Source organism: Watersipora subatra, chromosome 7 (assembly GCF_963576615.1).
Source record: "Watersipora subatra chromosome 7, tzWatSuba1.1, whole genome shotgun sequence".
Taxonomy (NCBI): domain Eukaryota; kingdom Metazoa; phylum Bryozoa; class Gymnolaemata; order Cheilostomatida; family Watersiporidae; genus Watersipora; species Watersipora subatra.
In genome coordinates, this window is record NC_088714.1 from 32084527 (window position 1) to 32109033 (window position 24507).

The 24507-nt window shown below is 35.2% G+C and overlaps 1 protein-coding gene across 1 annotated transcript in view; it reads left to right on the forward strand.

Moving 5' to 3' along the window:
- The window catches only part of LOC137399404 (symplekin-like), a 41837-nt gene that overhangs the window by 12398 nt on the left and 4932 nt on the right, over positions 1-24507 (forward strand). The window contains exons 8-23 of the mRNA XM_068085502.1: positions 1382-1641; positions 3710-3877; positions 4912-5047; positions 5455-5589; positions 10742-10855; positions 11390-11476; positions 13589-13787; positions 16386-16467; positions 16966-17079; positions 17282-17435; positions 18064-18154; positions 18823-18967; positions 19764-19898; positions 21682-21868; positions 23505-23692; positions 24273-24449. Of these exons, the coding sequence (XP_067941603.1) occupies positions 1382-1641; positions 3710-3877; positions 4912-5047; positions 5455-5589; positions 10742-10855; positions 11390-11476; positions 13589-13787; positions 16386-16467; positions 16966-17079; positions 17282-17435; positions 18064-18154; positions 18823-18967; positions 19764-19898; positions 21682-21868; positions 23505-23692; positions 24273-24449 (2372 nt within the window). The remainder of the gene's footprint in view (positions 1-1381; positions 1642-3709; positions 3878-4911; positions 5048-5454; positions 5590-10741; positions 10856-11389; positions 11477-13588; positions 13788-16385; positions 16468-16965; positions 17080-17281; positions 17436-18063; positions 18155-18822; positions 18968-19763; positions 19899-21681; positions 21869-23504; positions 23693-24272; positions 24450-24507) is intronic.

The window sequence follows — 24507 nt, forward strand, 5'->3', positions numbered from 1 at the left end:
CCACAAGTTCTGAAGACGGTACATTACAAGTGCGACAAAAATGGCTGCCGTCAAAGATGCTCATGTAAGATGGCCAACTTACCACGCATGCCACGCATGCTGCGACCTTTGTGGCTGCACTATTACAGAATGCACTAACAGGGGTGTGGAAGAGGATGAGGAGGATGATGATGAGGAAGATGAGAGCTAAATCCTATTATTAAGTTATCAATATGTGTGTATTGTTATTTATCAAATCTCAATAAAAACCACAATTATTTGTTGAAGTTGTCTCCCTTGTGTCTGTAGAAAATACATTTAATAGCATAATGCATCTATTCACTTGTGTAATAGTTCAGTGAATAGGTATGAAATACATTGATATAATCACCTTGTATATAAAACAAAGTTAAATAGTTGTTTAAAAGCTTTTAGGTCACCGTAGACTGCCACGCACACAGTACATGTGTAAATGGCAAATGTCGCTGCCAATAAATTTGACGCTGATTAAGTATTGGCAAGGTTGGCCATTCCGACAAAATGAATTTCTAAAGACATACATTACAGCTATCTTTTCGAACAGTCAAATCTTGCTCTGCTTTTGGTTTCCTAAACTAAAAAAAATTTAACAATTCAGCATCACATGCACTGGACTATGTATTCTGTTCTCCTAAAGGATCAGTTAAAAATATCTTTAATAGCATCAGATATGTCTACACCAGGATGACTTAAAATAAATATTAATTAGTATTTATTTTAGTAATTACTAATTATTAATTGCTATTATTATTACATGTACTTGGCATGTGGTGACGGAGTGACTCATTTGTGTTCATGCTGATAAACAGTTTGAATGGAATAGATAGCGATGTATTTCATTGGCAAAACAAATACTTAAAACAATGGCATGTTTTGCACAGTCGAAGTATGAGTTGGTTTCGTGTAAAGTCTTTGCAAAAACTTATTTCACACAGACTAGCTTGTAGCTTCATAAACAGAGTAGAAGCCTTTCCAATTACAACTCTCTCATTGGAAATACAATTCCGACAATTCATCCTATTATAAACCCACCTTTAGTTTTTGTTAAATGCTGCGATTTGTCTTTTTTTTACAAGCAATATCAAGGGATAAGGTTAGTGTTCTATCGTGAACTCCATTTTTCATAGAGTATTAATAAGGAAATACTGTAAGTCCTGCAATAAACATCTGCATTTACATGTTCGGTGCTAGCAACATTCATACTTTTTGCAAAGCTCATTTGGGTTGATCGATGGTTACAGTTTTTTTATTTTATCTGGTGTTTTAGTTGAAGAAACTATTACAGTCATGGTCGTCAAAATTTTTATGTCAATAGATAATCTGATTTTAATTTATGTAGCTGGTATTTAACTGTATTTACCAGTGAATCTGCCACCCACGTTGGCCAACAGCCAGGTCAGTTCAGTCAGGAAGTCTCTCAAGCTCCAGATGCTTGCCCTTCTCAGGCACCCTTCTGCAGTCGACTCTATACCACAGATAGCCACACTGCTGACAGATCTCGGAGCAACTCAGGCCGAAGTCACCAAGAACATGCCAAAGGCATCTGAACTCGCTGCCAGCCGCAAGAGAAGGGCAGAGAGCGAAGCCGAAATTCAACGAAATAAAAAGTTTGCTAAAACGGAGGTGGGCTTCCTTTCGTTTGCTCTTGTCTATTTCTATAAACAGATTGTTTTGTAGCTTCTTGCTATAAATGGTAGAATCTTGTAGCTTCTTGCTATAAATGGTAGAATCTTGTAGCTTCTTGCTATAAATGGTAGAATCTTGTAGCTTCTTGCTATAAATGGTAGAATCTTGTAGCTTCTTGCTATAAATGGTAGAATCTAATATTCAGTGTTTCTATGCTTGTTAAACTTGTAGGAAGTTCAGGGTTTCAGATGCCAGTGATACATTCACTATTACCCAATATTACTTTTTGCTGTGACGATCAAAACCCATATCTCCGTTCCTTTATACAGTATATAAAATTTTATTTTTTGATTTTAGTAGCCGCTTTTTCAAGTCAATTTGAAAACTTTTATTTCATAGCGTGGTAAACAATTATTCAGATTAAAGTTAATCTACGACGAGGTTATAAAATCAACAAGATAATAATTTATTTTTGTTCAAGTTGTGCTATAGCAAGCCTTTTTTCTAGTTTTTAGACAAGGAGTGATGTGTTTTATGTATACGAATATGAGTAAGATATTTTGTGAAATTGCTTTACTTGGCCTTCAAAGTCATCTTTAGCCAAAGTTAATTTAAGCGTCTTGCTCCAGTATTTCGCATGTGTTTAGTACTATTGAAAGATTCAATTAATAAGATTAGCATGCATAAGATGTGGATTGTTTTACTTACTATCACTTTTCAGTATAACACACAAATATAGATACAATCATACTTCGACTTACGAGCTTAATGCGTTCCGAGACTGAGCTCGTATGTCAATTTACTCGCATGTTGGTGCAATTTATTTATATATAGAACAATTAAATATATATTGATTGGTTTCTATACTCGAAAAATGCAAATAAAACACTCAAAACAAGATATTGTAACAGAAGAAAACATGTTGGTTATTGTCCTAACTTACCACATGCTTTCAAAAAGCAACAAATAAAAAATAATGCAAGGAAATGTGATTAATTAAAATGTAAAATTAAATACATACAGTAGCAGCTAACGCTAGCATTTGCCAGGGAGGGAGATATAAGTGTTATTCTGCATTACAACAGTTGAAGTTGATAAATTTGGGTTTTATCAAAGTCTTAAAAAACAAACTTAAAAGCAAACCTAAAAGCAAACTTTCATTTTTAACTTAACGTAATTAAAATTTCTTTGGCGTTCATAGTTGGAAGTTTCTCGCTGGTTTGCTAATTTTTCCTTTGTTTCGCTTTTACGACTAGCCGGCTGTTTTAAGATAAACCTAAGGAGGTTTACCTTTATCGCCCTTTCGACATGTTGCGATTAGAACGAACACTGGTGTCGTCACAAAGGGTTAATGCACGACCACTAGCCAACTTGTCCGAAAGTCTATTTTTATAATTTTTATAGATAGCACCGGCCTTTCCACATAGGCCTTTTTGCATTTTAACCACTGGCCTTTTCGCTTTTATAGAAGCATCATTTCAGTTACGCTGTCACCGGCCAATTGTTTATCTTTTTTCCAATGCCTGAGCAGTCTCTCCATCAGCGGTCGTGAAGATCGCTGCGTCATTTAGAAACTATTGTTAGTCCTTTTGCAAACTAAATGCCCTGAATATAACCCTTCAGTTTGATAATTGTGGATGTATTTCTGTCATATTGCTGAGCTAGCTCAATCACGCATACACATTTCGCATATTTTACAATAATTTTCTGCTTAATATCAATTGTTATCATTTGCTTTTTCTTTCCATTAACTTTCATTTTACTGGCAAACTTTCGATCTACGCACCGTACTTTTAATTCACATAATTCTGCACTGAAAATTGCGCACAAAAAAACACGGTACAAAAGTATAACCTGAGTAGTCAAAAAATACAGAGTGATGCTGTTCTCATAAAACACCTACAGCATACTTCGCAACTGACTCACATGCTCGTATCTCAAACATTGCTCGTATGTTAGTGCTGAAACGTGCTTAAAAGCTGGCTCGTATCTCAAGTTTCTCGTACGTTAGAGCACTCGTAAGTTGAAGTATTACTGTATTATATAATAGATCCTGTTTCACCAGATGCCAGCACTACCTGTGGTGGCTGATGCAGAAGATGAAGAAGATGCTGAAGGAAGTGCAGGAAGTTCTGACAAGGCCAAACCTCTAAACCCTGTTGAAATTACGACTGAAGACATTATTCCAAAGATGTACAACACCAATGTTGCTGACCTAGTACTTCTCAGTATGGTATGCTCATCTGTACCTCACTGTACTTCAACATCCACACATTTATATATAAAAATAAAATATATGTATACATGTTATACACACATGCACGCACTCATATACATGTATCTCAGTGTTTGTTTGTCTTTTTGTTTTTGTCCCTTTGCCCAATTATAGCGATTAAAATCTAGAAATTAAAAATCCACTTCCCTTAGAATTTTAACTCAATATTCAAATCGCAATTCTATGAACAAGCGCATAACCAATAAACTAAGTCATTCTTATTATTGCTAAAGCTCTTACATATAGGTATATCCTTACCTATATGTAAGGATATCATATCCTGTATAACCTTATCACAACTGCGCACACTAAATATGCACTTATTATTATTAATTAATAGTCCCTTTTACTGTTATTATTCTTTAGAAATTCTTTTAAAAGCTTTTTTTGCCATTACTTTTTTAATTTGTAATTTTGAAATGTGCTGTTTCAATTTCAAATGTGCCCATTACACTTCTATTGTCAGTTTCGGTATATCTGTAAAAGCTAAATACTTTGCCCCCACTAAGGAACTGCCCCCACATTTTCTCTCTGTTTGGTCAGACAATGTATCCGACAAAGAAAGTCTGATACCTCATTTTTATATTTGTACCACTATTAAGAGGTACCGGTATCGTCCAGCAAAACTTTGAATACACCGAGCTTCTGCTGCAACAGTAAACTTTTTTATACACACAATTCTATGTAGGCATTTTTTATTTTTTCTCGTAATTTATTTGAACGGGACAAAAATGCTTTTCTCATGATATCAAGTTTAAAAGTTGGAATGGTAAATGTTGTATGTGTTAAATAAAAATAAGTTTTTTGGGCAAAGACTTTTTTATTATTCGGGCATTCACCTAGTCTATATATTTTTTTACCAAAGTCATCCTTGTTTGATATACAGTAATGATGTGCTTTCTCGAAGAAATAGGTGTTATATTTATAATCATATAAAGAAGAGCACTGCCAATTACACAGGGTAGTTGCATGTTTAGAACTGGTGTTACTAGGTAATGCTGCCAGATGAGATGCCTGCCCATTTCCAGTCCACATATACACCCATCGCCGCTGCTGGAACTCCTGGGCAAATAAAGCATATCTCAAGGCTATTAGCTGTGCAGCTTACAAGCGCTGGTCTTGGCAAGGGTTGGTGTCCTTTTATTTCAAGATGTCTGTTGTTATGCTTCATCATCTTATCTTTTTATGCGTGTAGCTTTAATTATTTTGTTCTGCAGAAAAAAATTCATCTCTGCTGCCTCTTTGTTCCAGTGCTTAGATTCACATTGTCTTAAAATTTAACATTCAATGTTCACTTAATAAACTAACTGTCTGGTGTTGTCATTTTGTTTTGTGTTTAAACATTTGCTGTTTACAATATATTTTACTATTAGTACTAGCATGGGGAGACAACAACTGATAGCAAACTATGCTACCTATAAATCAGATTCTATGTCAGATTTGGAGGTGTTGCTTTATTTTCTTTGAATGTTTCACAAAATAAGGCTGTACATTGTTGTTCATTTTCTTATGTCCTCTCTGTTTAATCCTCTCAGGTATTGAAGAACAGAGAGCGAAGGAAAAGGAACAAGCTAAGCTGGAAGTACCACCAACACCCTCCAACAGCGCTATACAAGTAGTTGGAGAGCTTTCTTCACAGGCTAAGCAGCCGGTGATCCTACCAATGTCAGGTAATTGTTATGGCTTTTATGTTTGAATATTGCTTTGTTTTTACTTCGTTGTTAAGTACTTTAATCAGCGACAGCAAGATGACCACAGAAACAGGATATCCATAGCCATAGTCGAAAAGTGGCTGCAGCAGTACAATGAAGGTAATATAAATTGGCACACGGAGAAATAATCTATATATATATATATATATATATATATATACAGTGAAACATGGATAACTCGCCCACGGATAGCTCGAACACATGGTTAATTCGAACGGTTTCTTTAGTCCGTTCCTACGTAATGATAAATTGCTATAAATAACTCGAACTCAACACTGCTAACTCGAACGGGTTTTTCCTAACGGCTACCGAAACGGTTGTTATCGCTTTAGAAAGTCACTTTATTCCAAGCCATAGAGGTAAACCTCAACTTTTCATAATTCATAAGCGTCGTTATTACCACCATCGGCAAAATATTTTTGTCAACGACTTTTCTAAAGGTTTTGGTGAAATTTGAGTTATACCAAACATCCGCTTAGCGATCGCCCTTCGGAAGCGAGGTAAAGTGAGGTAATCTTTGCATAAACTTCAAGAAAAATCGGCAAAATTGATCGTGGGTAAAACGCTCAAAAGAAAAAGATGTCTTTTCTTTTGAGCATTTCAACAACGATCAAGTTTTGCCAATGTCAATCTAAAAAGCGTCCTGGCAATAACATCACCTCAAACAACAAACCAATCTCAAATGATAAAAAAATCTCTATACTTTTTAGTAAAAACGTTTTAAACTTTACATGAGAAGCATTTAATTTGAAACAAGCCATTTGTGCTTTTGATTTATATTATAGTTTGTATATGTACATGTATCTACTAATAAATAAGTAAATACATGGACTTGTGACGGTGCTCTGATAACTTGAACGCTCTGATAATTCGAACACTTTTGCTCGGTCCCGTGAAGTTCGGAGTTATCCATGTTTGACTGTATATATATATATATATAAATCTCAAAGTTTATCTGTGTATGTCTAGCTATAGCTATTAAAATCTTGGAATTGAAACTCACGGAGATTGCGACCACAAGTTTTAAATCCACACACTCTACTACTGAGCTATACAAGGCTTGTTGATCACGTATGTTATCATATAGCATATAGCATATATAGCGCATGCACATGCTAAAACTATTATTATTAAACTATTAAAATTATTTGAAACTTTATAAATTCTATTAACGCTATGAAACATGATGCTTTTTCGTGTTTTCTTGAACTTCTATTTTTGGTTTTTCACGAGGTTTAATTGCTATATCACAATCAAGGCCGATTCTTTTCACACGGACATTTGTATTATCTCCGTAAGAACCGCCTCGACATTCTCTCTCCATTCGGTCAGACAAAGACAGTGCGTTATCTCATTTTTACATTTGTACCAGTATCGAGAGGTACCAGTATCGAGAGATACCAGTATCGAGAGGTACCAGTATCAAGAGGTACCAGTATCGACAGGTACCAGTATCGAGAGGTACCAGTATCGAGAGGTACCAGTATCGAGAGGTACCAGTATCGAGAGGTACCAGTATCGAGAGGTACCAGTATCGAGAGGTACCAGTATCGAGAGGTACCAGTATCGAGAGGTACCAGTATCGAGAGGTACCAGTATCATCGTGGCGTATTCAAAGTTTTGGTGAATAGCTTCTGGTGGAACAGTAACTTTTTTATACACACACTTGTATGCACACACTTTTTATACACTCACATACTTCTATGCAGGAATTATTATTATTAATTCAACATTTTCAGGATTTTTATTTTGTTTTTTCAGTTTGTATTAATTGTATCATTACCGAATCATCTTTTATTGTAATTGTTGCAAAACAAATTTAATTTACCTATTACTTAATAATTATTTCAGATTTACATTTAAACACTTTTATAGTTGTTTTATTTGTTTTAATTTATTGGACCTGCACAAAACATTTTCTTCATGAAATGACATTTGAAAGTTACAGTTGTTTGACAAAGTTTGAAAACCTTTACAGTTGTTTTTATTTTCTCTCTTAATTTATTTCAACTACACAAAACACTTTTCTCATGATATATAGTAGTGCTGGGCACAATTACTTTTTGGGCAACAAGTTTAGAGTTGTCCCCTTTGTTATTGTATATTTGAAAGCTAAACAGCAACTGACTTACTACATAAGTGAAACAAGAGAGTAAAAGGATTATTACATAACAATTACATAACAGGTGAGTAAGTCAATATGAACAAAGAGTATGACAACAGCTATATACAAATACAAGATAATGACGGTGGTCAAAGTCAAAAACTAGTACATATTCAACACCCTTTCGTGCGAGTTTTTTGAGTATCGGGTAGATGGTAGTGCTTGGCACGAGTACTTCTTGGCCAATGAGTTTTTCAGGTATTGGGTTTGTTGACACGGGTTTTATGTCTAAAATTTCCAAACATCAGGCATATTTTGAAATTTACAATGCAATTATAATTCTATTCACTTTATTTATTGTTTGTTACTATTTTCAAACGACTGGTGTTCGTGCTCGCAGTCTTAACCCTTTGAAGTTTGAACCCCAACTGTCAGTTTTCTGCCATTGCGTAGGTTGTGTAAGAACCTCTATTGGCCGGAATACCAGCATTCACATGGCTTTGTTTACAAAAGCCATTTCTAATTAACAGCGTAAACCAATCAAATTAATTTTTGCACAAGATATTAGACCAGAAATTTCACTTCCATTTGTAACAGTTTTCAAATATCCTTACCTACTTCCTTCGTTTTGATAACAAATTTTATTTGAACGATATCGCGAAAAAATTGATTCGTTTGTTGGTAGGTCATAACTGATTGGGATGCAAATAAAGAATTTTATACAACTAATTATAATTTTCCAGTATATTTTGAGTCATAAAATAATGATGAACATGTGCTCAATGGTTATGGTGCTATTGTAAATGTTTTTACGAGTTTTTTAAAATCATACAAATTTTTATAGTTTCAGCCCGAATAATGGTAAAGTACTGTTTTTTCTGTTTGATGACATTTGCTGTGTGTTGCCCGACTTTTTTTACTAGTGTTTTACCAAATATCATATATTATGAGAGCGTTCAGATATATATAATACAAGTTTAAAAACTTTGGATCGTTGGATAGATTGCCCAGGGTTACTGACACGCAATGACTAATATGGCCAGTGTTCAAAGGGTTAACAGGCAGGTTATTAAGCAGTATTTAGAGCGCAGGGCGCAAGAGACCGAGTTTTCGTCTACTCAACGAATCCGTGTACCGAAACCCGAACTCGCAAGTCAAAACCCAAACTTGCAAGTCAAAACCTGAACTCGCAAGTCAAAACCCGAACCCGCAAGATCGAAATGCTCAAAATTTCTATTACCCGAGACTCGAGAGAAAATAAACCCGCCAGTTCAACGAGTTTTATTATTAAATCATTTCAACTACCCAAAACACTTTTCTCATGATATGTAGTTCGAAAGTTAGAATGGCAAATGTTGTTATATGTTGAATACAAATCAATTTTCTGACCAAAGAATTTTCTATTACTCGGGCAATGCTAGGTAGTACAGCTAGTATATATCGAAATCTCAAAGTTTGTGTGTGTTACGATTTGTCCAGCTATAGCTATAAAAATTTAGGAATGTAATATCCATTTCATGCTGAATTTTATCTTGGAACCTCCCATTCGCCAGGACAATATCTTATCAATTAAGCTACGTGAGATGCAGATAGAATCTGAGGCGATATGAGTTGTTATGCCAGTTAAAATAGGCATAGCATACTGCGGAACGCAACGTAACTAAAGCTTACTCTCATGACTCATATTGGTAAGTTTAGCAATACGGATAGTAGCATACTCAACTTATTCATCGGCCAAGTGCCAGGCTAATGGCAAGTGGCAGGCAACTACATTACCTGCAACTGATTATCAACTGTTTGTTGATACCCATGCAACACCGGAAACTCGGCTCGTATGGTCATAAGGCGGAAGCAGTCGTAGATATAAACAAGGTAAACAGGTCCTCAACACATAGACAGACAAAGTGCGAGTTGAGAAGAATTGACCTTGTATTAATGGGCTGAAATACAAGTTAATGTCAAAATACAGACAACATTTGTTATTGTCTGTTCCTTTGTTTTATTTTATTGAATAAAGTACATAACAGAGAAATAGAAGAAAAGGTGCCATGAGGACCCACTTGTGCAGTGGCTAGTCATGGCTCTGGGCCCTGGTTAACAGTTAGTCAGTTTATTTAAATGAGAATGTGAGAAAATACACAACGACTGTGTATCGAGTGAATCAATGAGGTGTTGCTTGAGACTTGATATGAAGCTATTAAAGTTGCTTATTTTTTGGAGTTAATTGACAAAAAGTTTCATAGTTCCGACACCTGAAATATGACCCACCTATGACCGAATGCGGAGGAGGAAGGTAGAAGTAGTAGAGTCATCAAGGAATAGTGTGTGTTACATATAACACAGGTCATTGCTTGATGAGCCATCGAGGAGTGGCATGTGTTATATGTAATCGATGGATTAGCTGAACAGATAGAACAATAACCAAGTACAGAGAGCTAGAATATGAGACAGACAAATATAGAATGTTAGAGCAGAAGTTAAGTTTAGAGTAACTATTGAACATTGAACAATATTTAATATACACTTTCCTATCTTATCTTTACAAAATAAGAACTAGCACTCCGTTTAAGATAATCCAAGCTTCAGAGGTATGAGAAGTAGCCTGTCGACGGAGGAAGGTTTTTAGTAGTCAGCAGGTTCATGAATATCAGTAGCTACGGCCTGGGATCATCCGCTTACCTGCATTTATTAGCATGGTGATTGAAGAAGCAATAATTATAGTTCATTAGATTGCTTTAAATGTATGTCTAAAATTAGTATTCAGATTTATGTTGATGTTGTTTTCACGTCCGTAGTACAGTATCATGTGACAATCTCGTAGTTTATCTCGTATTACAGTACATAGTACTGTACGTAGTACAGTACTATGTACTGTACTATGTACAGTACATAGTACAGTACTGTACTAGAGATGTTTTAGAATTACATGTTATTTTTGCTGATGTAGATTTTTGATCGCATTAATCGCGCTTGGCTATCATTACACAGTGTGTTGTATTCTTCCAGGTACAACAAGGAAGACTAAGGCCTATGATCTTCAATCTGTGACCCAACCAATCTCTCTGCCATCTTCCACCAACCTCGTAACCATGGCCATGCAAAGGATTTTCAAGGCGGAAGGTGGGTGATGCATTCTTCATTGTTATGTTAAAATAGTGTATAGATTGAGCAGAATGTCAGTTACTTTTTTGAGCCTCATAAAAGTAGGTAAACTTTATGTTAGTTGTGGCAAAGGTCTGCCAAATAATTCGGTTGGAAGAAAATATAGATGGAAATCGATGATTGCCTTCATTCAATTTCATCCTGTCAAGCTATTATATAGTGGCTAAATCCCTGCAGTCCAGTTTGCCGTAAGAGAGCATTAACTGTAATAAGTATGTGCACAATTCTTCCGAAGTGCATCAAGGTGGTCGAGTAGTGGAGAGAGCAAGGTGCCTGAGAGCTCAGCTGAATGTCTGAGTTCGAATCCTGTGCTATGCAATCCTTTTTTTACCCAACATCAAACAGTGGCTTCGGACATGACTCTTGTTATAATAAAGATTATAGTAACAAATGCAAACTATAAATTGTATTTTTCATTCCTAAAATTTTGTTTTGTTGTTGCATAACTATTAAAGAAGTTGAGCCATGTATTCGCTTCACTAAATTTTGCAGGAGATGCGAGTCGAGCCAATCTGAATGCAGCTTTCTGCAAGATACTATCTGGACTCACAACACAATTTGGAGGTTTTCTAAAAACAAGTAAGTCTTATCTTTTGTAAATGATTCTGTTATTTTTAATGTATAATAACCGAGTGACAATGTTGAACCAGGTTATCGATGAAAACCAAAAGGTTGCGACAAACCATCTGATCAGTCCTAGCCTCTCTGAAGATTTAAACCTTACGTGTAAACCTTGAGTGTGCCTCACTAGGTTATTTGCTCATTACGTTTTATGGTATCAGTATTTGCATCGTTAGCCTGTCACAGCTTCGATTCTTTGCACGGTAACAAATTAACACAAATGTATAAAAATAAGAAATAAAGGAAATATATAAAATACATAAATATTTCTCATGCTCAAGCCTAGTGAGATCCTTCTGCGAGCATCATCGGGCTAGAAGCCGTCTCAGTTTGTTATTTTCCTGTTACGTTTTGTTAAGTGTAAAAGTTCAATCTGCTTGCGACACCCTTTGTCATATTTCTTAAATGCCCACAACTCAAAATTGTCCATTGTACTTAATTAAAAGAAAAAACCGCTTATGATTATTGAAAAAGTGACTTGATTAACTCTTTTGCTACCGTAAGCCGATGTATCGGCTTATTAATAAAGTTTCACTTCTTTTTTTATTACGAAGCCCACACATTAGCTAGACCAATCAAATTCTGTCTCCAATGAAACAACCTTGTTGCCAATCACGTGCAACCAATAAAAAATATTTTGGCTCAATAACTCCATTTCTAATTATTTTTCAAAATGGGAAAACCAGAGCGTTATCGTCATGCCAATAAAAAACTCACTGTGTTCAATCAACACAAAGAAGTCTTGCAAGAGGGGGATTCACTAAACAATTTTATACTTATCTTGTAGAGAATTTCATCTCGAATAAGATGCGTTTTACCGTAAAACAATATCTGTTTTGATTCTCGAGATATTGCTTAAACCATAACTGCCACGAACAACTTTTATTATATTCACTAGGTAAATCAGACATGCTGATTCCGATTTTGTAATCAAAATAAAGATTAGGCCACTAACTTTCAGAGTAATGAAGAACTTTTTATAGCGTTTTAATATCGGTCTCGAAAACAACACGATCGGCATAACAAGCTCCGCCCATAAATACGTGACGTAACCTAGCTTTTTAGGAACAGAAGTTACGTAGGGATGTTTAGACCGATTTAGAATAATAGAGATGGGTGTTTTAAAATACATTAATATCTAAATTCAGCCTTAAAAATAATATCAGTCTTTTCTGAAAGGTAGATAAGCTATTTAGCATTGCATATTTAAAAAGCGCAATAACAACGCTAGCTCGTGATAAAACCGCGCTTTTTGAGCTCATTTTTCTCGGCGTCCAGCCCATTTAAACGTCATGTAACAAGCTGCGAGCAATTTTAAATAGTTTATATCCGTTTCATAAAAAACTGAAACTATTTACAGGCTGGATTTAGATAATAATGGTTTTAAGACACCCATCTCTATTATTCTAAATCGGACTAAACATTCCCAACTTCCGTTTCTGAAAAAGCTAGGTTTCGTCACATATTTATGGGCGGAGCTTGTAATGCCGATTGTGTTGTTTTTGAAACGGATATTGAAACGCTTTAAAAAAGCTTAAATGACTTTGAAGGTTAGTGGACTAATCTTTATTTTGAGTACAAAATCGGAATCAGCGTGTCTGATTTACCTAGAAAATACGATAAAAGTTGTTCGTGACAGTTATGGTTTAAATACTAGCGATATATTGACTTTTCGAAAATCTGTTTGAATTAATTCGGGCAGAATAAACATTTGGTCAGAATTTAATGCAGTAGTGAAAGAGTTAAATAAAAGGCAGGGCCACAAGTGCCTGTATCTAGCATAGTCGGTTTTAATAGAAATAGTGAGGCAGCTTTTATTTACTTATGCATGTTATTGGTGAGCGTTGAATTATCAGTCATAAGACTTGCAATTTTTTCAAACAGTGGATATACACCATGGACACGCTATAGTATTTCTTACGACCTTAAAGGATAGTTAGAATGAAACAAGACCATACAGTAATGAGTATTTTAACAATAATATAACTCAAATATTTGTGTTTGAGATGAGTAAGTGGATTCTGACTTGTGTAGTAGACAACGAATGATTGTTTCTGTCTTCTATTTCAGTGCTCTACGACTTTATCATGGCTGATATAAAGAATCGTGGTGAACTCGCTTTAGCTTGGGTATACACCGAGTATGTTGCCTACCAGGGCTTCACTCTTGCCCCTGACATGCCTAAACCTCCAGTTTTGGGCTACGATGAGTGCGTGTCTTCTCTCATGCGTGGCCTTCTGGACCAGATGGATCAGCCGGGTGCCTCCCAGTATGTTATTCCTTTTTGTCTCCGGGTTCTGTCGGTTCTCAGGGTTCTGTCGGTTCTCCGTCTCAGATTAATCAAGTTAGTTAAAGATGAACCTACACAAAATCTTTGTAGATTTTATCAGAAAGTATCGATATTTTTCTTTTATTTGCTGTGGATTTGTTGTTTGAGGTGATCTGACTGCCAGGATGTGTCAAGATTAAAATCTACAAAACATGATCGCTGTTAAAACACTCGGAAGACAAATACTTGTGACGTCACTAGTTGTTAGTGTTGCTATAGTTGACATTGGCTATTGCTATCAAATCGGATCGTTACGCATTTCTATTATGTCAGTTTCGTTGCAACTATGGACGTCATAACCACACTTTTGTTTGCTCTGAGTATCATAATCGTGATCAGATTTTGTCGATTTTAATCTTAGAACATCCTGACAATCAGAACACAAACATCAAAAATAATCTCAAATGGTCGAAAAGTACCGATACTTTCTGATAAAATTTACTAAAAGTTTTGTGAAAGTTTATTTTTAATATAATATTACTGGGTCAGCGGTTTATGTATACTAAATGTAGTCAAACCTATACTTACGAACTGCAATTCACTGCACAGCACGAAAACCTCCAATAACTCATTAAGAAGTATTCATACATGTCATTAAAGCGAATATCAACAACTATATTAAAAACTAGATGTATAAAACTAAATTATGCGTGAAAGACTAAAGTAATAATCAATAAAAATAGTTTTTATCGATTATTGTACCTTAATGATATATAAGCGGAAGTGTAGGACTGGCGATAGGTTCAGACGTAGAGGTGCGGATGGAAACATGAGACTTACTCTAACTTATATTTAGTGAAAATTTGATTAATTTACCTTAAATGTATTTTTATTGTATTTATACATTCTCATGTATTCACCTGGGTCTGTCAGACTGAACGTGTTGCAAAGGCATCCCTTCAGGTTAATCTGACAGTTTCGGAAGTGGTAGATAGTGAGAACTGGGTCACTTCTTCTTTACCATACTGCTCGAGCCAAGCATGCATCGCTAAGATGCAAGTCATTGTCGATTTCCAACAGACAGCAAGCCACCAATCGTGTACTTTAATTTTCACCACCTTCAATTTTACTTAGAAAACTGTGATGTTTCAAGAAACTTCAAACACCATGCTTTGGAAACTGTTCTGGGTGTAGAGTCAAGTATCTGCTCAAATTTTAGTTTGTAAAGTATGTATGTCGAGGTGATAGTTTGTAGAGGTTTGACTGTATGCAACATGTGATTTTAGTTTATAGCCATCCACGCAAGAAAAAAATAGATTGTATGAAAATTTGTTCATTTGCCATAATTTTGACATCAACATAATCTTTTCTGTTACCATGATTTCTTACACTCTATGATATCCCTTCTTGTAGATTCGCTTGTCTACTGCCCTTCATTCATAGGAACTTATGTTTCCCGTGGGGTTTTTAAGCTATATAGATGTTTTTTATTGTATTAGGTCTGTTAAGCATGATTGATAAACTGTTTATATGCCTCAGTAGTGTAATCAGATAATAACAATTTAAGTTCCTTTTTAAAGACATTTGCATTATCAATACAACATTAGCTGAACCTACATGTAATTAAGGTGTACCAGATAATCAATTATCTTTCCCAAATTTTCATCGAAAAAGTTATGCAAAAACATAGCATTTTTTTCAAACAACTGTAGTTTTAAATAGTGGAGAGGGTCAAGTTGGCCGAAGCTAAGGGTAAGATCAATTCATCATCTCATCACTTTGTTTTGCATGCTAAATATACTCGCTTTGTAATTTCAATTTTAACCCGTTAAATTGCCTCTGAAAATTTGAAACAAATAATACGGTTTATAATGCAAGGCTCCACAAGACAAGCTCCACCCTGTTACACTTGATTCTTTTAGCATTTTAAATAGCAATTAAATGAACAGAAAATGTTGAAAAAGATATCTTGTTTCTGCATTTTGTCAACTTTGACTGACGTCTCCATTTGACTGACGTCTCCATTTGACTGACGAGTCTTTTAAATTGCAACAACTAGTTTATATTTTTGAAGTTCGATAGTTTATTTATTGTCAGTAAATTGATTGCTCATGCCTGTTGAGTCATTTCTGGTAGATCATAGATGGGAATTGCAGAAATGAAAGAATTATTTGTATTCTCTAATAACTAGACGCAAAATGAGTCACTGTTATAGGCTGTACAGTGATTGGCTGTATTAAGGGATGCTGTCATTTCAACCGGTCAGTCTGTGATTCGTGGAGATGCCAGTAATCTTTTAAAATTTTATCCTTTCTATTAGCATATTCTTTCCACTGTTTTTAAAGCATGTTTTTTGTACGGGAAAGCTTAAAAAATCATCATTGTTTAACTGTATTAATATGTCAGTTTGCCTATTTAATGTAACGCCTCTTGCCTAATGTAAAGCTTTGGGATATAGGTCATCCAATCAACGGAGTCAGGTTGAGCTGTTCTCCTGGAAACTCAAATGTCAATAATGTTGTTGCTTTATTTGTAGCTGCAAATCTGAATAATTTTTGACCAAATTAAACAATTGTTTTATGCCTGTGCTTATTGTAGGGTGTTTTCAAGGTTGGTTCTCGAGAGCCCTCGTCTACCCCATGCCGCTATTGATACCCTCAAGTTATATTGCACAGATGAGGTAGGTGTTCCTAGTCTTTGTTCAATCTTGCGAGTATTAACCTAATTTACTAAGTTGCTGCTTGAGTGAATGGCAGCAGTTTAGCTGCTGTCACATTCAATTTGCATCTCATTCTGTTCATATTTTTAGTTATATTAAACATAATGTGGTATCCTCAGCTATTTTTCCTATTCAATTATGTAAGGTTGTTTTTAAAAACCGTGTGAAGTGGTCTTTTGTCTTGGTGTGCCCGCCAGACAGTTGCATGTGTTTGGTTCAGGCTTGTGCAGAGTCCTAATCTAATCTTACCAGCAGGTACGACTGTTACAGATGTGGGCTATCCTTCAGTAACCTGCGGGCTCATAGCCAAACAGCAACCTTCCTTCAATAAACTGTTGAAGGCACATTGATGCGATGCTATGGACCTGATGCTAGGAGTATTTAAAGGGCATACATGTATTTATTTGCTTTATAATTTCTAGTTATGCTTTAATACCGTTTAGCCTGGCTGTATTGCAGAAACACATGTACCTCGGTATTCACATGCTAAGTGAGCTTGTTCTGAAGAGACCAGTGCTGCTCACCAGTGCCCTCTACACTCTCCTTGACTTCTCTTATCACGAGAAACAGGAAGTACGTTGCTTTTAGTATTTTCTCAGTTACTCACTGCTTCCTCTGCATCATCTATTATCTGTTTCCTGCATGTTTTTTATTTAAAAGATTCACAATATTATAAACAATCATTTTATTTCTTTTGAAACTTTCATGAATTTTATTGCATAGTTTTGTCAAATATCAAAAGTGTAACTAAAGGTATCCTCTTTGCTTTCTTTAGGTGAGGAACACTGCTATCCAAGTGATCAAGGACTTGTATGAAAACCCAAAACTCACAGAACTTATCGACCAATTTTGTAAAGGGATGATTAACCACTTGCTTTCTCCCGGTCCAACCTACTCCATGTTTCCAGCCAATCACCAGCTTAAATATGGTCAGTGCTCACTAAGCCCGCTCAGAGCTTAATTCATAAGATGGCGCATGATCTGCAATTTTTTCTGTAAAGTTCATAGAAGCGATCCCCTAGATGGGCGTTGTCTCAGACAGGCATGTAGTTAAGGTGGCTTCTGTAGCCTCGTTATGCTGTTCAAATCTAAAGCTTTCATTGAGTAGTGTGTAACTTCTGCATTGACAGAACTATACCAGTAGAACTAGATGGGTTAAGAATATGACATCATACTGTGCAGTCATAGAAACACCTCTCAGCACTTGCATATTGAAACACCTGCAATTTAAATTCGTTTTGTCATACAGAAACTCACTGGTGTGAACCACTGAAAACATATTGGTTAGAATGCAAAGATAATGTTGTGAAGTAGTGTGAGGCAGTTGTGAAGTTTCAAACTGAGAAATGATATTTCTATGGTCGCTACTGCAATGACAGAAACAATCATCTCCGTTCTCATCATCTCCAAAGAACCTTTTATGTCTATGGATTTTATGCAAGATAATGTTTTTAATTTTGGTAATTATGTCTATTTTTCATTGTTGAACCCGCACCTTCATGTCATGTTTTTGCACCACCACTTTATTTGATTGTTATTCATTTTACTCTGTTACAGTGTCTGCAGCCCAATGGACAGAGATGTTCATAAAGCAGGCACTCTATTTGTATCTCAGTATTCTTCCTGATAACCCGTCCTATACTAACCTGTAAGTAAAAGTTTATACTTTACTAATGAGCAAAGGAAGGTTTCCTATAAATAAAATGGTGGCAAACAGATTTTGTTCCTTGATTAGCCACTTTTTACACACGGTTCCTACGGTTTACTGGTAGAATTAGGTTCAATTTGGATTATTTTGTGATTTTTTGAAGTTCACATAATTTGTAAATATTTTAAACATTTTCTTACCTATATTATTTTTCTCTTTATGAATAAGTGCCAGGAAATCGATAAAGTACTGAGAATGCATGGAATCATACAGTATTTTATATCATTCTTTTTTTCAATATTTTATTATCTAACTTTTCCCAACATGCTTCATGTGCCCTGTTTGTAGTATCCTCCGTCATCCGCTCGCTCTTTTTTATCTTTCGTCGACGGCTAACATCTTTCTCTTTGCTTGTTCTACCTTTTGTTTTGCAGAGTTGTTCTGGTAATGCTAGTTGTGAATTGATACCTTGTTATAGATGCATTATATCATCTTGATAGCAAGACATGGACATTTGATAGCGCTGCCGATCTTCTATGCTTCTGATATTTCATCACTGATTTAGTTTATCAGCATTTCCAATTCTTGTATCTCTATTAGCTGTAATAACGAGATATTCGAGAAGAAAAGCACTAATTTATTTTGCTATTGTTATTGTACTTACTCAGGCTGGCGGAGGTATACGTGAAAGCTTCCTCCGATGTTAAGAGAGTTATATTGCGACTGATGGAAGCCCCAATAAAACAACTTGGAATGGATTCACCAGAACTTTTTTCATTTATCAAGAATTCCCCAGTTGGATCAGAGACACTGGTAAGACTGCTTAGGAGAAGGTTGGGTAAGTTGGGTCAGGCCACATATGTGGAGTTGCCTGTTATGTTTGTTTTTTTAGTTAGGTCAATGAGAACATCTTAGGTCAAGGTGACCTTTTACCATTACTTAGTAAGGAAAATTTAGCAGTTGAGAGTTTTATTCAACATTTACTATTATTTGATATCAAATGTTAACTTTACCTGCCATATTGTACTCCATGATTTTGGTAGAAAAAAACAATATATTTATGTAATTTAGAACTGCTAATGGCTAAAATATCACCTTTAATTTAGTAGATAAATGTTTACAGCTGCTAGAGCCAATATTGAGAATAAGTACATTTTGTGCAAAAACGACAGCGGAGAATGATGGGTCAACTTTTGTTAGGCAAGATGGGTCGCCAACCCAAGAATATTCTTATTACCTTCCAGAAGGTAAACAACCAATCTTTTAACTATGCGCTTTTCTAAATTTGTTTTTACTCAACTAGCTAATGAGAAATTTAGATAAAAAGGCTTAAAAAAATACTCCCCCAGTCGAAACTATGGTGAACTAAAATGGTATAGAATGGTAATGATTAGTAAACATTCTGTGTACTAACATTTTTCTAAAACACAATAGGAGGCTGTTATATTTGTTGAGGTAAAACACAATAGGAGGCTGCTATATTTGTTGAGGTAAAACACAATAGGAGGCTGCTATATTTGTTGAGGTAAAGCACATCTAGCTGCAAACTGCAAAGACTTTGTAATTTAACCCTAGTAAATATCTACTTGCCATTCAATGTTCTTGACAGATTACTAGGATAATACATATACTAACAGAAAGGCAAGTACCCAGCAGTGAACTGGTAGATATAGTCAAGGATCTCTACCGTGAGAGGGTCGCTGATGTACGGTTCCTAATACCTGTCCTTGGTGGACTATCCAAGGTTTGTGTTCACTCTAATAAGAACTATTGGAATCTCCAGATACAAGTATATGAAGCAGTACTCTCCTACTGTGTGTAAATCAGATGGATAGCCTCAAGTACAGTCAAATATCGTCATATGGTGTTGATCTGTTCCAAGCTTTTCTTTGTGTGTCAAAACCATCATATGTTGGAACAAGTATTTTTATACGAATGAATTTTGGTTAGTTCAATCCATCCCACAGTTGAAAATTTTAATGAAGCATACTTCAGGTAATGACGCATATATATGTAGCATTAAAACAAATAAATGATATAAAGCAATGTAAATAACAAAGTAAAAAATTAAATTATACAAAATTAACTTAATACAGTAACAACAATCAATAAGAATGGATTTTTCACTTACTTCACCATAAAAACATGATAACGGAAGTGTAAGAAAGAAAAAAAGGGGTTTCAGAAGTAGAGGAGGGTTAAGATACACAACGTAATATAATGTGATTTAAAACTGAGTGAAATTCTTACTAGCTTAGTTGATATATTTACAGTCTACATTCAATTTTTAATCTTCATCGATCTCTTCGTTTTCACGTAAACAGCTGCAATGTTTTCAGAAATGTCATGTCACATGTTGGAAATTCCTTCAGATGTCGCATGTGGGAAATTCCTTCAAATGTTACTTGTTGGAAATTCCTTTATATGCTGAGTCAAATTCATGCTCAAATTTCACACCGTATGTTGAAAAATTCATTAGATCAAGGAGACTGTAAACCGAAAGTTTATTATATAAAAGTAATGCAGTCTGTAGATATATAAATACTTCTGCAGATTACATTTAAAGTTTGCTAACACGTCTTTTGTGTTGCATAAGAGTTGTGTTTTGATTATTCCATTTATACATGAAGGTATGAATAAATGCTATGTTTCCCTATAGTTCTTTGTGGGGTTATTAACAGTTTTCTTTACACAGTAACTATGATAAGGTAACTGAAATAGTTTGTGCTGCATATTTGAAGGTTCCTCGCCACAGAGTAAAAAATTAAATCACTTGTGTGGTGTACCAGTGTACTCTTAATAGTAATTGTATGGTAGTCACATAAAAAGTTGAACTATCAGACATTGATGGCATCAGTGATAAGGGATTTTATAAGCATGCATTAAGGTTTTCCAAATCCTCCCTATATTGTGCCAATATATAGCCAATTACATATATATAGCTCATCATATATAGTTTGTAATAATAATCTCTTTTTCATTATGTAAATGTTTTATTCTTGTATTGATAATTTTAACTTATTTTTTATACCCTGTTGGGAATGAAGGTTGATATTCACAACTAGAAGTATGATGCACTTGCTGTGCATCCAACGATAATATATTTAATTGCATTGGGTAATATTTAAAATTTTTATTGTATGTGAGAAACTAAAACAGATTTTAATAAATACAATAATTATATTTGGATTTGAAAAATAAAATAAATATTGTACCTACTTGTACAAAGGAATGCAATTATATATGATAACTATAAAAACCATGAATTAGTCAAAAGCTTAAAGACCTTAAGATGAAGCTTTTATCAATTGCCGCAAGCATGGAACCTTTATGTGACTTCTCGACTCACAAGGTCTCCGACTATAAGAACATTCTAGGATGTAGCTTCTTGACACATCATTGTAGGCATCATTTTAGCCTCACAGTTTTGATCTGTGCAAATCTAATATAAACCCTGTCATTGCATTTTGTGCAAATTCTTTCAGTGACATGAAGAATATTCAGTTAAGCAATCGTTCTGTTTGCAGTCAGAGATAGTAGCAGCGCTGCCAAGGCTAATAAAACTTTCTCCCGCTATAGTGAAGGAAGTCTTTAATCGCCTCTTAGGGGTCGGAGCGCACATCGGACAGGAACCAGCGATGACAGCTAGTGAACTTCTCATCGCCCTGCATCACGTTGAATCTGACCAGTGTGATATAAAGACTATCATAAAAGGTGATTATGTTGAAATCTTGATTAACTACAGCGGAACTTCTATTTTCTCAAGATTCTTAATTCAAAACCTTTCAAGTTGCAAAACGTGTTGTGGTAGAAATTTTTTTCGACTTCGAAGGATGTTTCTAGATATCAAAACTTGAAAGGCCTGTCTTGTTTTGTTCTGTTTGTTTGATATCTTGGCCTGTTTGCTTCTTGTGGTTACGTCATACAATGCGTCTCACTCAGTTTTATCTGATTTCAAATTAGTAAATGACAAGCGTTTTGTTTTCATTTGTTGTATAATTTGGAGTTATCATATATTACATACTGAGTAGAAGAACTTTTGTTTTTAACAATTTAAGTTCGGTGTTTTTTGTATAATAATAGTTTCCTAGTTTAAATGTAAATAGTTTTTCTACTTTATTAAAACATTTATTTTGAGCAACGCGAAACTAGGACAACAATATAACATCTACCTCTTCTAACCACTCTCCTCCTACTCTCCCCAGCTTTCACTTAGCCGAAAATATCCGTTGCCAAAGGTAAACAATCATGCCATTTTTTAGTTTTTATTTGTGTTTTTTTTCTTCCGTGTTTACTATTTTATTTATTATATACTAATATAGTGTTAACACCCATTTGTTATAGGTGTTAACTGCTACATGTATATATAATTTATGCTAATGTTATATTCGAGTTTTGTGTGGGCTTGGAATGGATTAGGACATTTGTGCGGTAAAATGGGTTTCTACTTACGAAACTGCTTCTGGAATGAATCAGTTTCGTGAATAGATGTTCTATTGTGTTTGTGATAAATTGAAATATTTGGCATTATCGTAGGATTTGAGCTGTAGAACTAATTAAATGAAATGCAGGCTTTCCTCAAAGGAATATTTGCTCCAACATATGGTGATTTTGACATACGAAGCAGATCATGGTATGAATTAGCTTCGTATATCGAGGTTTGACTGTATGGGTGTATCATGTGTATGCACTAGGGCACTTGGCACCAGGGATTACTGTTATGAGCATACATTGAGTAGAATTTATTGCCTTTGCATGCTCTATTGCATTGTTTCATAGCGCACTGTATGAGAGTTCTATGTTTAGAGGTGGCTGTGTGTTACACGTAAGTAATGTTTGATACACTGAGTATTTTGGTAGTGCTAACTTTCTGTAATAAATAAGCTCATTTTTCACTTCATTTTTGGAAAGTAAACTTTTTAGTTTTACTCCAAAACGGCTTCTAGGTTCCAGCCAAATGGGCTTTCATCATAAAGTTACATAAACTGTGTAGCTACCTTCTTCATACCAATTTGTCAAAGGATGGTGTTTTTAATTCTGTTGACCTATTTACTTGACACGGCGAGGTGAATCCATGAGAGTGCAAGGGTTGTTGGTCTAGCCTATACTGACTTGCTTTGTAATCGGTTGTCTACACTATCAATCTTTAAAAAAATCTTTAGCAAAAATAAATGTCTTTACATTTCTTTAATATTTCTCAACTCAAGATGTTTTCAAATTAGTTCTGCACTTGAATATAACACACATTACTTCAACACTCTTAAATTATCTTCTCTTGCTTCTGTTGGCATAGCGTCACTTTCAAGTTATCATCTCCTACTTTTGTTTGCATTGTGGTATTCTATTGCAGCCACAACCATGTGCTTCCAAGAGAAATCACTTTTTACTCAGGAAGTACTTGCTGTTGTCATACAACAGCTCATGGAGGTCAATCCGCTGCCTACTCTCTTTATGCGCACAGTTATTCAGTCACTGGCTACCTATCCCAAGCTCCTCGGCTTTGTGCTTAATATTCTTCAGAGACTTATCGCCAAGCAGGTAGCGCCTACCATTATTTCTTGCAACTTTCACCTCATTCTAATTCTAGTTTCTCGTAGGTATGTTGTATGCAGGTTTGCCTTGAGTTGAAACAAAAACCACAAAATTGGAGCAAAGTAAATTTTGTGCTAAGATCTGAAAGGCTACGCATTTGACATTCTTCTACCTTTGCTATTTGCCTGAAGAATAAATAGAGTATGCGCCATAGAGTATGCGCCATAGAGTATGCGCCATAGAGTATGCGCCATAGAGTATGCGCCATAGAGTATGCGCCATAGAATATAGTAAAGACTTGATTAAATATTGGAGTTCCTAATGCTTATATTTTGTTAAAACCTCCTATTGCACCTCCACCGCAAAACCCTGAAATCTTTAATGTCAGGTAAGTAACCGCAAAGGTATCGCCATCTATTTCATTATGTAAAAAAAGAACACATTTTATTATCAGTCTAGTGTAATTGTAGCTAAACTCTATTTATTTTATGTATATATTAATTGTTTTAGTACAAAATTTGCGATATTGGTCTTCACATAGTGTTCTAGTGTCGTCACGCTGAATGAGTGTCACTTTACATTGCAGGTCTGGAAGCAGAAGAAGATATGGGATGGATTTGTTCGATGCTGCCTCAGAGCAAAACCTCAATCTTATCAAGTGCTTCTTCAGCTGGCTCCTCCACAACTAAGGATGGCCTTTGAGACAGCTCCAGAACTCCGACAGCACCTGCTCAAGCACATCAACACCTTCAGTGCTCATCAGGTATTTGATTAGAACATTTTATGGTCGAGTTTGTGGTGTACTCTCAAAGCTATAAAAA